The sequence below is a fragment of the Psammomys obesus genome, unplaced genomic scaffold (genome assembly GCF_907164565.1).
Source record: "Psammomys obesus unplaced genomic scaffold, mPsaObe1.curated_primary_1811, whole genome shotgun sequence".
Lineage (NCBI taxonomy): Eukaryota > Metazoa > Chordata > Mammalia > Rodentia > Muridae > Psammomys > Psammomys obesus.
In genome coordinates this window covers 16,628,440-16,641,967 of record NW_026596149.1, presented here as the reverse complement: position 1 = coordinate 16,641,967, position 13,528 = coordinate 16,628,440, and the positions used below count along the sequence as shown (strand labels likewise).

The 13,528-nt window shown below is 43.8% G+C and overlaps 1 protein-coding gene across 1 annotated transcript in view; it reads right to left on the bottom strand.

The window, feature by feature from the left end:
* Window positions 1-1,964: 1,964 nt before the first annotated feature.
* The window catches only part of Prkcq (protein kinase C theta), a 127,329-nt gene continuing 115,765 nt past the window's right edge, over window positions 1,965-13,528 (bottom strand). The window contains exons 17-18 of the mRNA XM_055593920.1: window positions 3,718-3,846; window positions 1,965-3,220 (exon numbers count right to left, since the gene is read on the bottom strand). Coding sequence (XP_055449895.1) covers window positions 3,062-3,220; window positions 3,718-3,846 — 288 coding nt within the window. The 3' untranslated portion in view covers window positions 1,965-3,061. The remainder of the gene's footprint in view (window positions 3,221-3,717; window positions 3,847-13,528) is intronic.

Sequence of the window (13,528 nt, the reverse complement as noted above, 5' to 3'; positions counted from 1 at the left end):
CTAACTAGGATACAGAGAAAGAGGATCCAGACAGTCCTGATGAGACCTGACAGGCTAAGGTTAGATAGTAAGGGAGGAGGACCTCCCTATCTATGGACCAGGGAAGGGACATAGGGGAGGAAAAGGGAGGGAGGATGGTACTGGGAGGAGATGACAGAGGAGTCTACAGCTGGGATACAAAGTGAATAAATTGTAAGAAATAATAATAATAAAGAAAAAAATTTAAAAAAACAAAAAAAGTAAGTTAAGAATGGGGAAAGATGCAAAAGGAAATGACCGGATCAGATGCTTTGTCCCAACAGCAGTCCAGAAAGTAGAGATGCATTTGTATTTTAGAAAGAGAAGATATATTAGTTTCTTTTCTTGCTGGGTTAAGAAACCCTGACAAAGATAACTTAAGGGAGAGGGGTTTATTTTGGTTCACAGTTCTAGGGCATCATCCAACATGGCAGGAAAGTCATTGGATAAAGGCTTGAAGTGGCTGATTACATTGCATCCTCAGTCAGGAAGAGGGGCCAATGAATGCTTGTACTGAGCTCACTTTCTCTTTTTTCATGGAGTCCAAGATTCCAGCCTAGTAAATGGTGTGTCTTTTCCACTTCAGTTCACCAAAATAAGAAACAATAATTTCTGAAAGGTGTGTTTGGAGGCTTGCTTCCTAGTGATTCTAAACCTATCTTGTTGACAAGTGACACCAATCATCACACAATTCAAAGGCAAAATAATAGCATTTGGTGTAAAAATAAAAATCAAGGAAGTTAGGGGGAGAGAAGGGATTGCCAGTGGTAACTCTGGTTCTGGGTCCAGATAGTGGAGGCTATGGTCCAGAAACAGAAAATACAAGGCAGAACCAGATTCAAACAATGGAACATTGCATTCTGGACATGTCGGGTTAATGTAGTCTGCTGGCAGAGGGGCTCTGACTGGAGATATATATTTGGAACTGTCTACATGGAGTGGCACTTACGTGCCAGAAATGGAAGGAGAATATCAGGGGCAGTAAAGGGGAGTAAGGGAGAGGGGCTTTCTGAGGGATTTAGGGTGGGAGAAAGGACAAGGAGTCAACAGAGGACAAGCCAGAGAAGATGCATTAAAGTAACATCAGAAGATTCGAGAAGGCAGGCTGGACAGGACCATCATCCCTATGTAAATTGCTGCAGAAAGGTAAATGAGAAAGGAGACCATTCCGCCAGGGCTAGAAGAAGTCACCGCTAGAGGAAGTGAGGCCAGTCATGGGCTGAAGGCAGCCCGTGTAGACCCTATTAAGGCTATTTTTATAAAACTGTGTTTGTTTCTCAGTTTTTCTTTTAACCCAGCTATTACACAAATAATTGAGATTTTCAATTATTATAAAAATATTATTTTAGCAAGCTTCACAAGACAAGGACTGAGCAGTTATTAATCAATTCTTAACCCTCTAAGCTAATTGGCTTCCTCCCAACACATATCCCAAAGATACTTGTACTTTTTAGCTCTTAGCTCTCCTGCTCTAGCTCCTCTTCTGATTTCACTTTAACCTTTCTGGTGACTGAATCCCCTACTTCCTCCTCTGACTTCTCCTCCCCTGGTTGGCAGGAAGTCTAGCCCTATTCTCTTTCTTGCTCAGTGACTGGCTCTAAGCTGCCTTATTGACACATGAAGGACAATTGGGGAACAGTGTTTATACAACATAGAGGCAGGAGATTCTCAGAACAAGGACTGCAATCAGATGTGGGGGGAGGGGCACAGAAAAGAGCATTTGAGTGGCCTACAGACCACTCACTCCGTCAGGAAATCTTTTGGAGGAACGGAAAGAGAAACATACTAGCAATTAAGTATGTCTGAATGTCTTACCGGCAAGGTGAGACATTCTTAATTCCTCATTTTTAAAACAAATTCAATCTGGCTACATTTTGATGGTCAACATGATGGAAATATGTTTTTGAGGGAGCCAGTAGAGAATCAAACTATTAAGAGTCATCTTTCTTTCTTCTTCTTTTATTCCATTTTACAGATTTACTTCTTTGTTATTGTCACAACATCTCATCAAAATATACAAACAGCACAAATACTTTAAGTGCACAGTTAGTTCTCTAGTTCAACGGGACTGCCTACTACAAATAGCATGCATGGGTCATTTGTCTTAGAGGATGCCTTAAGAGGGACTTATTTGTCATCAAATCACCAGGAACAGCATGACAAGGGATTGGTTTTCTTTATCTCGAAAGGATCATGCACTTCATTTCTTGTCTGATGGGAGGATGGTAATGAATGACTATGCTGACGGTGAGATCAGCTGAGAACAGGGGGAAAGCAAAGCTTGACCGGCAGCAGTAAACTACCCTGTCCTTGTCAGCTGTCCTTTACTTCCGCCTGAGCTCAACGCCCCACACAGGCATCCTACTTACCCTTCCCCATTGCTGACAAGAGCTCTGTTCATTGACACTTTCCTCTGCCCTGTGAATTGCAGGGCTAGCCAGAATGAACAGATTTGTAAATCTCAAGTTCCAAGCTACGTTTATTGGAAAGCATCCCACCACAGCCTGATCAGGGCTTCCCCTTTCCCTCCCTTCCGCCATTTACATTTCCACAGACATGCACAGAACAACTCGGGTTAGTGGTTCCTTCTCCGTGCTTGAGTGGGGTCCACGTCTATAAGAGAAAAGGCAGTCTCTCAGAGGCGTGCTTTCTGAACGCACCGCATTTCCCATCTGGAGAAATCTGTTGTGTTCGCACCTTGGTTCATCACCAACCAGCAACTTCCGTCTAGGGCAGGAACAGAATTCCATTTCAAAACTTCCACAGTATCAGCAAGTCATCTTTCAAGTAAATGACTAGAGTTAGTAAGATCTAACTTCAAGGGCTGCTGTGAGAGACGCCAGAAGATATAACAGGGTGACGTCGTTAGTGAAGTCGACTTGGTTTCTGCTACAGGTCATGCGAGGAGCTCAAAGGTCTTCTCTGCCTTTGCTGTTGAGTGTTTCTTTTCTTTTCCAACGTGAAAAGGAGACCCCCGGAAGTGTTACTCAAACAGGTTCCCAGAGAGAGAGCAAATCGCTTCTGGTCTGGGGAGGGATGAGGCTCAGGAACAAATGAGAGTCTCCATGCCTGGGTTAATAAAGGAAAAGTTTCTGAACATGTTCTGGTCCATGCTGTTGATGAGAGCTCTGTCAGCAAATGACAGCCGGGGCTTCTCACTTAGGAATTCCTTGTCGAAATTGCTACAGTCACATGGTGATTTCTTGGTCACAGTTTAGGAAGGAGAGAAAAAAAAAGTGGGGGGGGGGAGAAAATTAGCCACCAATTTCCTTATGTATGAGCACAACCCAGTGGGTTCAAATCCTGAGTCATCATTTCTTTTATTAGAATAATTAATTTCATAGAAAAGAATTACACTGAACAGGTTTCCAGCCACACTGACTGTGACCATTAAGAACATATGTGTGGCATGCAAATCCCATCTTCTCTGATGGGCCCACTCAGAAACACGTGTCCAACTTGGGAATGTTCTGTGATGTATTTTTCCCATAGGTGAATTTTGATGACAGTTTCAATTTGGCAAGCAACAGGAATAGTCTCCCCCACCCCCCTCCCCCAATCAAATGGCGTGGATTGAAGAAAAATGTTCCACCTGGAGGACGAGGCTGGAGCAGGTTTCAGAAACTGCTGTTGCTTGGTTAGGGTGGCAGCCTGTGACAGAAGGGCCGAAGCCAGACTGTCCAGTGGGGGAGTCCTTACCACTTTTGGCCTGAAGGGTGGGTCTATCTCTTTCCTCTCGAGCTCTTCCCAGTTGATCTCCCGAAATAAAGGGTGCTGGCGGATGTCTCCTCGAACTCCCAGCCTCTTTTCAGGTTCTCTCACAAAGAGCTGCAGGTGACACAAAGAGAATAGTTTGCTTCTCCTCCACGGAGGCCTTAGACCAGGTGGTGCGGCTACTAGGGTCTGAGCAACCGGCTTCTCTACCGACCTCTGTGGAGACTGAAAGCTAAGCTGACGCCCTCTCTGAACTTCTCTGGCCCTCCCACAGTCTGGGCCTTGACCTCTTTGCTCTTTGCCCCAGGCAGGCTATCCTGCAACTTACAGAGGACTGGCATGACATCAGCGTTGCTTTTTGTTACTTATGGAGTCTCTGACAAGAGAGAGACTCTAAGTCTCAGAACCTTTGATGTATGCTGCGTTGGGTTAGTTTTAACTGTCAACATGACCCAACAGAGATTCACCTGGGAACCTTAAGTGGAGAACTGCCTCTGTTGCACTAGCCTGTGGGCAGATCGGTGAGAGATTGATGGCTGGTGACTGATGTGCATGATGTCATCCAGGGCCAATGGTTCTGAGTTGTATAAGAAAGGTAGTTAAGCATGAGCCAGGGAGCAAGCCAGTAAGCAGCATTCCTCCGTGGCTTCTGCTTCAGTTCTTATGACAGTCCCTGTCCCAGCATCCCTCAACAATGGACTGTAACCTTTAAGCTGAAATCAGCTCTTTCCTCCCCAAGTTGCTTTTGGTCATGGTGTTCATCAGAGCAACGGAAGACAAGTTAGAACATACGCGAAGTGCCTGTCTCCCAGGGCTGTCCTTAGGATTAAATAAAATGGTAATATACACATTAATATGCATATATACCCTTTCAGAGAGAGGCATGCAAGCATGCATACAATCACATGTATGTGGACCCAAGCATATGTCTGCGTAAGCATACATGCAACACCCTCAGCCCCACATTTGTTCATTGCTACTTCTGGTCTGTAACACCCAACTGCTGTAAGCCAGACACAGCAGTGCATGTCTGGAAGCCTAGTACTCAAGAGGGCAGGGAAGGAGAATCGTGAGTTTGAGGTCAGTCTGGACCAGTCTGGACAATGTTAGCCTGGGCTTTACAGTGAGACACTATTTGAATAAACCCCCCAAAAAAGGGTTAAAAAAACCCTCAGTAGGATAGACTGAGTTATTAAGTTGTGTGTCTAACTGCTCATCCAAGGGTGGCTCTGCAGGATTCTGGGTCCAGAAAGTCACTCTCTGATCCTGTAGACCTGTGGGTGAGTACTGTTTACATATTTGCCTCTCCAGCCTTTCAGCCAGTGTTCACACACCTTCCATTTCCTCCACCCTCTCTCCTGCCACTGCACCCAACAATCAAAACGGTTACTAGAAAGACAGAGAAGCCACCGGGAAGCCTCTTAAACATTAGTCTGTCTAGGGCTATGGCGCAGGAGAGTCTAACATTAACTCAGAAAGTAACAAGTTCCCTGGGTGTCTCAAGAAGTTACTTCTTATTTCAGCACTGGCAGAATGTTTGTCACAGCCAGGCTGTTTTAAGGAGACAAAGGCCCTTTAAGAAAGAAAATGAGGAGAAACATAGGGATTGTTCTAAGCAGCCCCCACAAGGTCTTGAGGCCCACTTTTGTTGTCACTAATTCTAAGAACAGCCACGCTCTTCTGAAAATCACTTTAAATGATATCTTATAACTTGAAAATCTTCAGAGCCTCTGCTCTCCCTGAATCACAAAGGCATGCTGCAGAAAACTGCAGACAAAGACTGGAGACTTTCTCTCGTTAATTGACTAGTTAAGTAATTAAATATGAGAGTCTCTCTAAAAGCTCCAAGAACAGTCAGGCATGGCAGCACACACCTGCAATCCCAACACCCGTGAGGTGGAGTTGAGAGGATCAGGAGTGAAGGGCTAACTTTGGCTTTAGAGTGAGTTTGAAGCCAGGCTGAGATCCTGTAGATCCTGTCTTAATAACAAGTTTCAACTATAATGCTGATGAAACCGCTGCACATTCATTGATAAGTCCTCAGTGTGGTCCCGATGCCACTCTCACCATTTCCACCTGGTGGCCATGGAGGACTCTCAGTGAGATCCTGTGTATCCAAAGTGCTTTATAAAGAGCTATGCAGCAGAAGTAACCTGAAGCTATCATTCAAGAATGCCTAAATATTTGCATCATGGAATGAAGGGTTAATTTATTTGTCTGGCTTAGGGGCTCTTGTAGCCTTGTGTAAGTTTTCTGAATCTTTATTTCCTATGTCAGCCATTTTTCTACTGCCGGACATAATAGAATTTGAAAATAGAAAAGTTTATGTTGGCACATGGTATCAGAGGTTTCACCCCCATAGTCAGTTTGTTTCATGAATTTTGGACCTGAGATGAATCAGAGAACATCTAGGCACGAAGCCTGGATCCAGGGCCTCACCTCAAAGCAACAGGGCAGCAAAGAGAGAGGGTGAGAGAGAGAGAGAGAGTCAGGGTTAGGATCTGACAATCTCTCCAACAACCCAACTTCCTTGCCCTATGCTCCACCGCTTAAAGGTTCAGTCACGAGGACCTGTGGGGGTAATATTTCAAATCCAAACTAAGCAGTTCTGTCTGTCACATGGAAGGTTGGTTAAGGTGACCTCCAGGACCCAGAAAATTCTGATTTCCTATATTCCTACTGACATTCTAGACGCTACTCTGTTTCTTCTTCCAGGACAAATCTGCTCATTAATAAACCACCTGCCTCCCTCAGCTTCATAATGACGTTGCAGCTTCTAGGAGGTGGCTTGCCCTAGCTACCTCTACTCAGTGTTCTTCTCACAGTCATTAGTCTTTACATTCTGCCCCAGTCATTAGGGCTCGGCTAGAGCCCTCTCTTCCTCGATTGCCTCCACTATAACAGAGCTCATCCCCCCTTTTCAAGGCCATCTGATTGGCTACACCAGTCATTCCAACCAACGTGCTTTCAGAGTCATGCTCAGTCAGGGTTAACTGTCTCAAACAGGTCTGCATGATCTCGTCTGGTTTTTCTAATTGTATGTATTTATGGTGCACAGCAGGATATGTTGATTTATGTGGAGAGACTAATCAAAGTAATGATCGCCCATCACCTTACTTTTCCAAGGGGAGAATTGAGAGCATTTAGAATCTGGCCTGCAGCTCACTACTGTTACCTGCAGGCCACACGCTGGACAGTGGCTCTTCCAAAGTCAATGCTTGCGTTTAAGTGCTAGGTTTGTAAGTTCATCCTAATTATATATATATTTTCATATATATATATATATATTTGAAAAACAAGAACTTGGGCCAGTGAGATGGCTGAGCAAGCAAAAACACTTTCCCTGCAACCCTGATGACTTGAGTTTGATCCCTGGAAGCAACAGTGGAAGGAGCGAACTGATTCTCAAAGTTGTCCTCAGACCTACACATCTGTGCATTAACACACACACACACACACACACACACACACATGCTCACACACTCTCAGGAATACACATTGTGCACATAGACGCAATAGTGATGAACAAAATAATTTTTAAAAGAAAGCCGAACTGTCCTATTTGTTGGCTGAGGACACGGAGACTCAGAGCAGCTCTGTCACTTCCTTGAGCTCATGACTCCAGCCAGCAGGAGCGGCATCATGGCATCCTCTTCCCTCTCACCCCAATGGCAGGCAGTGCCACTGCTGTACTCCATGGAATATTTTCCAGTGAACAGTTTTCACTTGGTGTTTGTTTTCCAAGGAGGATGGGCTGCAGCTCATTTGTGCTTCAGTTACCCACAGACTCTAGCACCTTCCCTGGTAAGAAGAATCTGCTGGGTAAATGTTAGCTAACTGAAGATGCTCTCTTGCCAGGTTGTCTGCAGACAGCATGTCCTCTGTCCTTGCCTTCTCTCAGCCTCTTGTTTTTGGCACATAGAAAAGGTGCCAAGTTCGCAGTAAGATTCTTTTCCCTGTGGACTCAACAACCAGTGAATCAATGCATGGAAAAACGACAGTGTTTTCTTTCTTTTTTTTTTTGGTTTGTATAAAAAGATTTTATTTTTATATATGTGTGTGTCTGTATGTGTGTGTGCATGAGTGCAGGTACTTGTGGAGGCCAGAAGAGGGCACTAGATCTCCTTGAGCTGGAGGTACTAGAACTTGTGAGCTGCCCAGCATGGGTGCTGGGAGCTGAACTCTGGCTTTCTGGAAAAGCAGCAAGTGTTCTTAAATGCTGAGCCAATTCTCCAGTCCTAAGTGTTTTAAGAATGGGCCCAAATCTAGCTGACGTTGTATAATAAAATGTTTCATGGAATTAAGTTAGAAGTCACTGCCCTGGGCTAACTGCAAGCCACGCTCAGTTTTCCATTAGATTTTCTTAGCAAACATGTGACATTTGGACCTAGAAAATCTTAACAAAGAGCCATCCGAGCTTGGCTTAGGCACCTGTGAAATAAAATCAACGTCTCTTTAAAAGTAAAATGGATAATGAGAAGATAATCTGGTCTCCAGCTCTAAAGTTCAATATTCTTTCTGTCCTTATCTTTTCTTCCAGGAACAAACAGAGTCACTTAATGGCTTGAGGGTGACAGGTTCTGAGGATGCCAAGGTCAAGGGCTCTGCGGCAGGAAAGGCACACCAAGGACATGAGGCAAGTATTGCTTCTGCCAGTAAGAACTTTCTATATTTACAGGAAACAGCTTACTCTTACATAAAAAGCTGGGATATAGTTGCAGTTTGTTTAAATTTATTTGACAGCCTGGGTAGGAAGCGATTTGTAGCCACCAGCAGCTGTGACAGGTTGTACCAGGATCTCCCCCTCTCTCCTGAGTCCCTCCTCAGAAAAACAGTCCTGTGAGAAGGGAGATGGATTTCGGTTTCAGAGCATTACTTTCCCATCATTTTCAAACAAAGGGACCGGACATCCTGGATAAACAAATGAGGGAGTAAACGGTGCTTGCTTTTTTTATTTTGGCACTAGGCAGTGGAGAGCAGCACCCCAGCTGTGACTCTTGTTGGAGCACAGGCTCGCCTGACAGGGTTATCCAGTGGAGCCATGTGCGCCCCCGTCCCTGTCCTAGGAGAGCTCAAGGGACAGAGTCTGTTAGCACTGTGGTGACAAGTATCATACAGCCAAACTGCCCAGTCAGCCTTTCGGGGGGCGGGGGGGGGGGCACAACTCAGGACTTCTTGGTTTTACATTATGGAAAAAGCCTTGGAGGGAATTTCTGAGAAATAGCATTTTCTTTTGGTTTTTTGCAGAAGAGGGGTCCTGAGGCTGTGATGGCTGTTAAAGCTGTGATGGCTATTGAAGCTGTGATGGCTGTTAAAACGATCCAGGAGGAAAGATAATCTGCAAATCAGCCTTATTGTCAGCAAATTGCATAATGGAAACTAATTTTTATCAGGCCAATTGCTGCAATGTGTGTAAGAGGAAAAGCAGGGAATTTTTAAAAATAACAAACCCAAAGGTTTTAAAAACCTTTTTGCCTGAAGTCCTTCTCTGTTTTTATCCCTAATTGCCTTAATTTCTGATCTATTCAGCCAGTTTATTGCCTATTCTCTCGACACACTTTTTTTCTGCTGTTCATAATTCTGCATAAATGTTTACTTTTATTTTTTGTATTTGCATGGCATTTAATCTCCATTTACTTTTGTTTTTTAAAATTGTTATTGCACTTATTCATTTAGTTATTTATGTGTGTGAGTTTATTCTCTCATTTATTTATGTGTGTGAGTTTATTTTCTCCTTCCACTGTGTGATTCCTGGTTATCTGTCTCAGGTCATCAGGCTTTGGGAGGAGTGTCTCTACCTGCTGAGCCATCTCAACCCATTTTAAATTTTCTGGGTGTGCACATATGTGGAGACCAGAGGTTAACCTTGGGTGTTCTTCCTCAGGTGTCTCCATTCTGGCTTTATTTTTTTTTAATTGTTTTTAACATTAATTTTTTATTTTCCATGTTTGTGTTTGGTCTGCATGTCTGTCTGTCTACCATGTGTGTGCCTGGTGCCTGTGGAGGTCAGAAGAGGGTGTGAAGCCCTGGAACTGGAGCTGAAGACAATTGTGAGTCACCATGAGGGTGCTGGTGACTGAACCCCAGTTACCAGGTCCTCTGCTAGAGTTGCAGGTGCTCTTACCCCTCTCCCCAGCATCTCTCCAGCACCCTGCCACCATTGCCCACCACCTTGTGTTTGAGATAGCACCTCTCACTTGGCCTAGCGCTCATCAGTCCAGCTGGGCTGGCTCATCCGCAAGCCCCAGGGAACAGCCTCCCCAGCTCTGGGACTCTAAGGGTGGAGCACCTTACCTATTGTTTGAAATGATGGCAGGCTCTGTCCCTCTTGCTACCTTATGTGGTCACAGCCACATGCCTGCCGGAATCTGCTCCTCACACTCCTCCACGACAACCAGCGTGATTCCATCACCTTAAAAACACTGTGTGGACGGACTCTGAATACTGACTCTTTGCTTTTGGTGTCGACTTTGTGGTGGCTTTCCTGAACCGTCGGTATTGTGCTCACTGTGGTGTGGCTGCACAGTCTCCATTACCTCTCCCAGCTGAAGTCACTCTTTCCTCTGACCCAATCTTTCTTACCTTGGCAACTGTGCCCGGCCCCCTCCCCCTCGGCTCCATACATCATTTCTGGTTCTGCCCGCCTGCCTCAGCTATCTTAATTTCCTGGTGCTGTCTGAGATACTGAGAGGGAACACAGCATTTGGGAAGCTGGCTGTGGAGCAACCACATGAGTTGGGGCACTGCAAGTAACTCTGGGCCTCCTCCATCCGATGACTTGTCTGGACTGACAGGCTCTTGATTTGAAGGTGACTAAACCTCTGATGATGGGAACAACAAGGCTCTTCTCCATTTCCCTTTTTCCAGAAAGTTAAGTTGGTCCTGGTGCCTCAGTAAAGCCATCACGCTAAAGACCGAGTGACAGACCCCTCAGAACTCATGTATGGAAGTCCTAACTCCAACGTTACTGCGGAGAGGGACTTTATGGAAGCGACGAAGTCACAGGGATGGCCCCCTCAGCTCATAAGATTAGTGCCCTTAAAAATAAAAAAAGAGATACCCAGTGTTTCCCCCCCAGCCTTTCTCTCTTTCAGACACAGCAAGGCGGTACTTATGTGCTTTCTAGGAAGAAAGCCAACACCAAGAGCTGACCCTGACGAGCCTTGGTCTTGGACAGCTAACCTCTAGGATGGTATGAAATCAATGTCTGCTGTGTGGGATGCTTTTGTAGTCCAGTGTGCAATAAGTAGAGCTTGCTGGGGGCGGGGGATCCGAACTGTGTGCGTTTGAATACTGCCTCTGACAGCATGCCACGCAGTCAAGAAGCAGTGAGGGAGAAATTGCCTGATTAGTCTAGGTACGTTTTGTTACAGCAGCTGGAGCTGACATGTTCAATTCACATTGAGCCCTTCTCACAGCCAAGTGTAAAACAAATGCACTGACTGTCAGGAAATCTGAACTTGCCTTTACATACGTGACACTGTTAGCATTCAAATCTCACCAGCTTTTCTTTCTTTTTTTTCTGCTGTCATCTTTTTTTTTTTTTAAACTAATTTTTAAATTATCTTTCATTCTACATGTGTTTTGTTTGCTCATTAAAAGTGAATTTAATTGGTCATTCAGGGGGTTTTCCGAGCTTGGTGCTTGTTTGGCTCACAGACAGAAGGTGCTGCATGGAGCAGGCTGATTTTTAAATACCTACTTCCATTAACCTCAGGCCGAGTTTCCTATGAGGCTTTGTCAACACCTCTCAGATTTAAGATCCCGATTCCCAGGGAGAGCTCTGGAGTCACCTCAATATTTCTAATACCTCAGACAAGTTGTCACTTGCCTTAGAGACATGGAAAGTAGAAAGCCCTTTCGATTTAATCCTAAGTAGTTCTTCAAGAGAAAAAAAAAAGCAGACTAGTAAGAAAGATGAGCTTAGAAATTGCTTGTTCTCTTTTTTCTTCTCTCTCTCTTTTCTTCTTCTTCTTCTTCTTCTTCTTCTTCTTCTTCTTCTTCTTCTTCTTCTTCTTCTTCTTCTTCTTCTTCTTCTTCTCCCGGAACTGGGAGGGAAGCCTACTTTGTATGCTCAGAAAACCCCATCCCTGAGATATGCCCCATTCATGAAAATGCTTTCAAAATTTTGATTAAAAATTAATTAATAGGGGTTAGAGAGATGGTTCATTGGCTAATAATGTGTAATCAACTCATCAAGCTGTATATATATATATATATACATATATATATATATATATATATATGTATATATATGTATATACACACATATCTGTAATAATAATAATTAGAGAAAAGGAATTCGAGAGAGGGGACACAGGAAAAGTCAGTGAGTTCAGAGACCTTGCTGCAAAAAAAAAATCTCTTATTCTTAATTATTATATAGTTAACATATTTTAAATTATTGTAACAGTTAATAATATTTAAATATCATATGAATATATTATATACATATATTTAAATATTATTAATTATTTATTATAATATTATATCACCACAAGCCTAAGCAGAGATCCAAGAGTTGAAAGGAAAGAGAACAAGGATTCAGGTAACCTCAGTATAAGAATTTTTCCACAGGCCTGAATCTGGCAGCCATGAATCTGAGCAGAGGTTGGCATCAGCTTTGCACCAACGTTAAGACTGACACACTCCCTAGGGCTTCAGGTCACAAGCTTAGTTTCTCGGAGAGATGACATTTGGGGCTTCAGAGGTTTGCCTCTCACCAGAGAGAAGTCTGTATCCTGCTAAAGGTTCAAGCAGGGATGGAGGATGCTCTTAAAGGGGGGCATTGCACATAGGAGGCAAATTACAATAAATATAAAACAAAGAAACCACATGCTGTGGTTGCTTAAAGAACCAGCTACACCCAACCAGAGCCACCCAAGGCTGCTGGCCATTTCTTTAGAAATGGTGAAGAGAATTTATTTACTTCCTCCCCCACTCCTCCTTTGAAGCAAGGTCTCATGTAGTCATGTAGCCTGGTCTGGCTTCAAACTCACTACGTAGGTGAATGATCTTGAATGCCTGCCTCTACCTCCCCAGTGCTGGGAACATGGGAACACAGGGTGCCACCATCTTGCCTGTAAATACTAGTTGGATTTTTTTTAGGGTGCACATGGTGGGGGGATTGGCCATGGCTCTTCTACTTTTCAAAGTTAAATTTTCCTATTACTTTAATAAATATACAAAATATTGGACTTCATTGTAACATTTTTAGACATATAAAACATTATACTTAGTTCCTATTTGTTCCCCCATTACACTTTCATCCTTTCCTCTCCAGCTTGTTTCTTTCCTCCCATTAGATAGTTTCCCTTTTACTTCAACACACACACACACACACACACACACACACACACACACACACAGAGGAGTCTACCTATGAGAAACAATTAGACACAGATCTTTCTCCTCTTTGATACCAGAGTGCATGGCAGCAGTGCTTCAGGTGACATAGGGACAGTGACATCCCATTAAACCATTCAATATATACTATGGTGTTTGGCCATGTTTGACTCAGAATCTGGAAGCAAATGGGACCATTGAGAAGAATCCAACACTGATTTTGTGATTCCCTTCTTAGCTTCCTTTCCTTTTTCTTATTTCTTTTTATTTCTTTCTTTCCCTGTTTTTTTTTTTTTTTTTTTTTTTTTTTTTTTTTTTTTTTTTTTTTTTTGTGTGTGTGTGTGTGTGTGTGCGTGTACACACCATGGGTCCAAATCAGGGTCTTGCACATCTGAGGTAAGCAGTCTCCCAGTGAGCTACACCCCAGGTTTCAACTTCATTTCTTACCTTC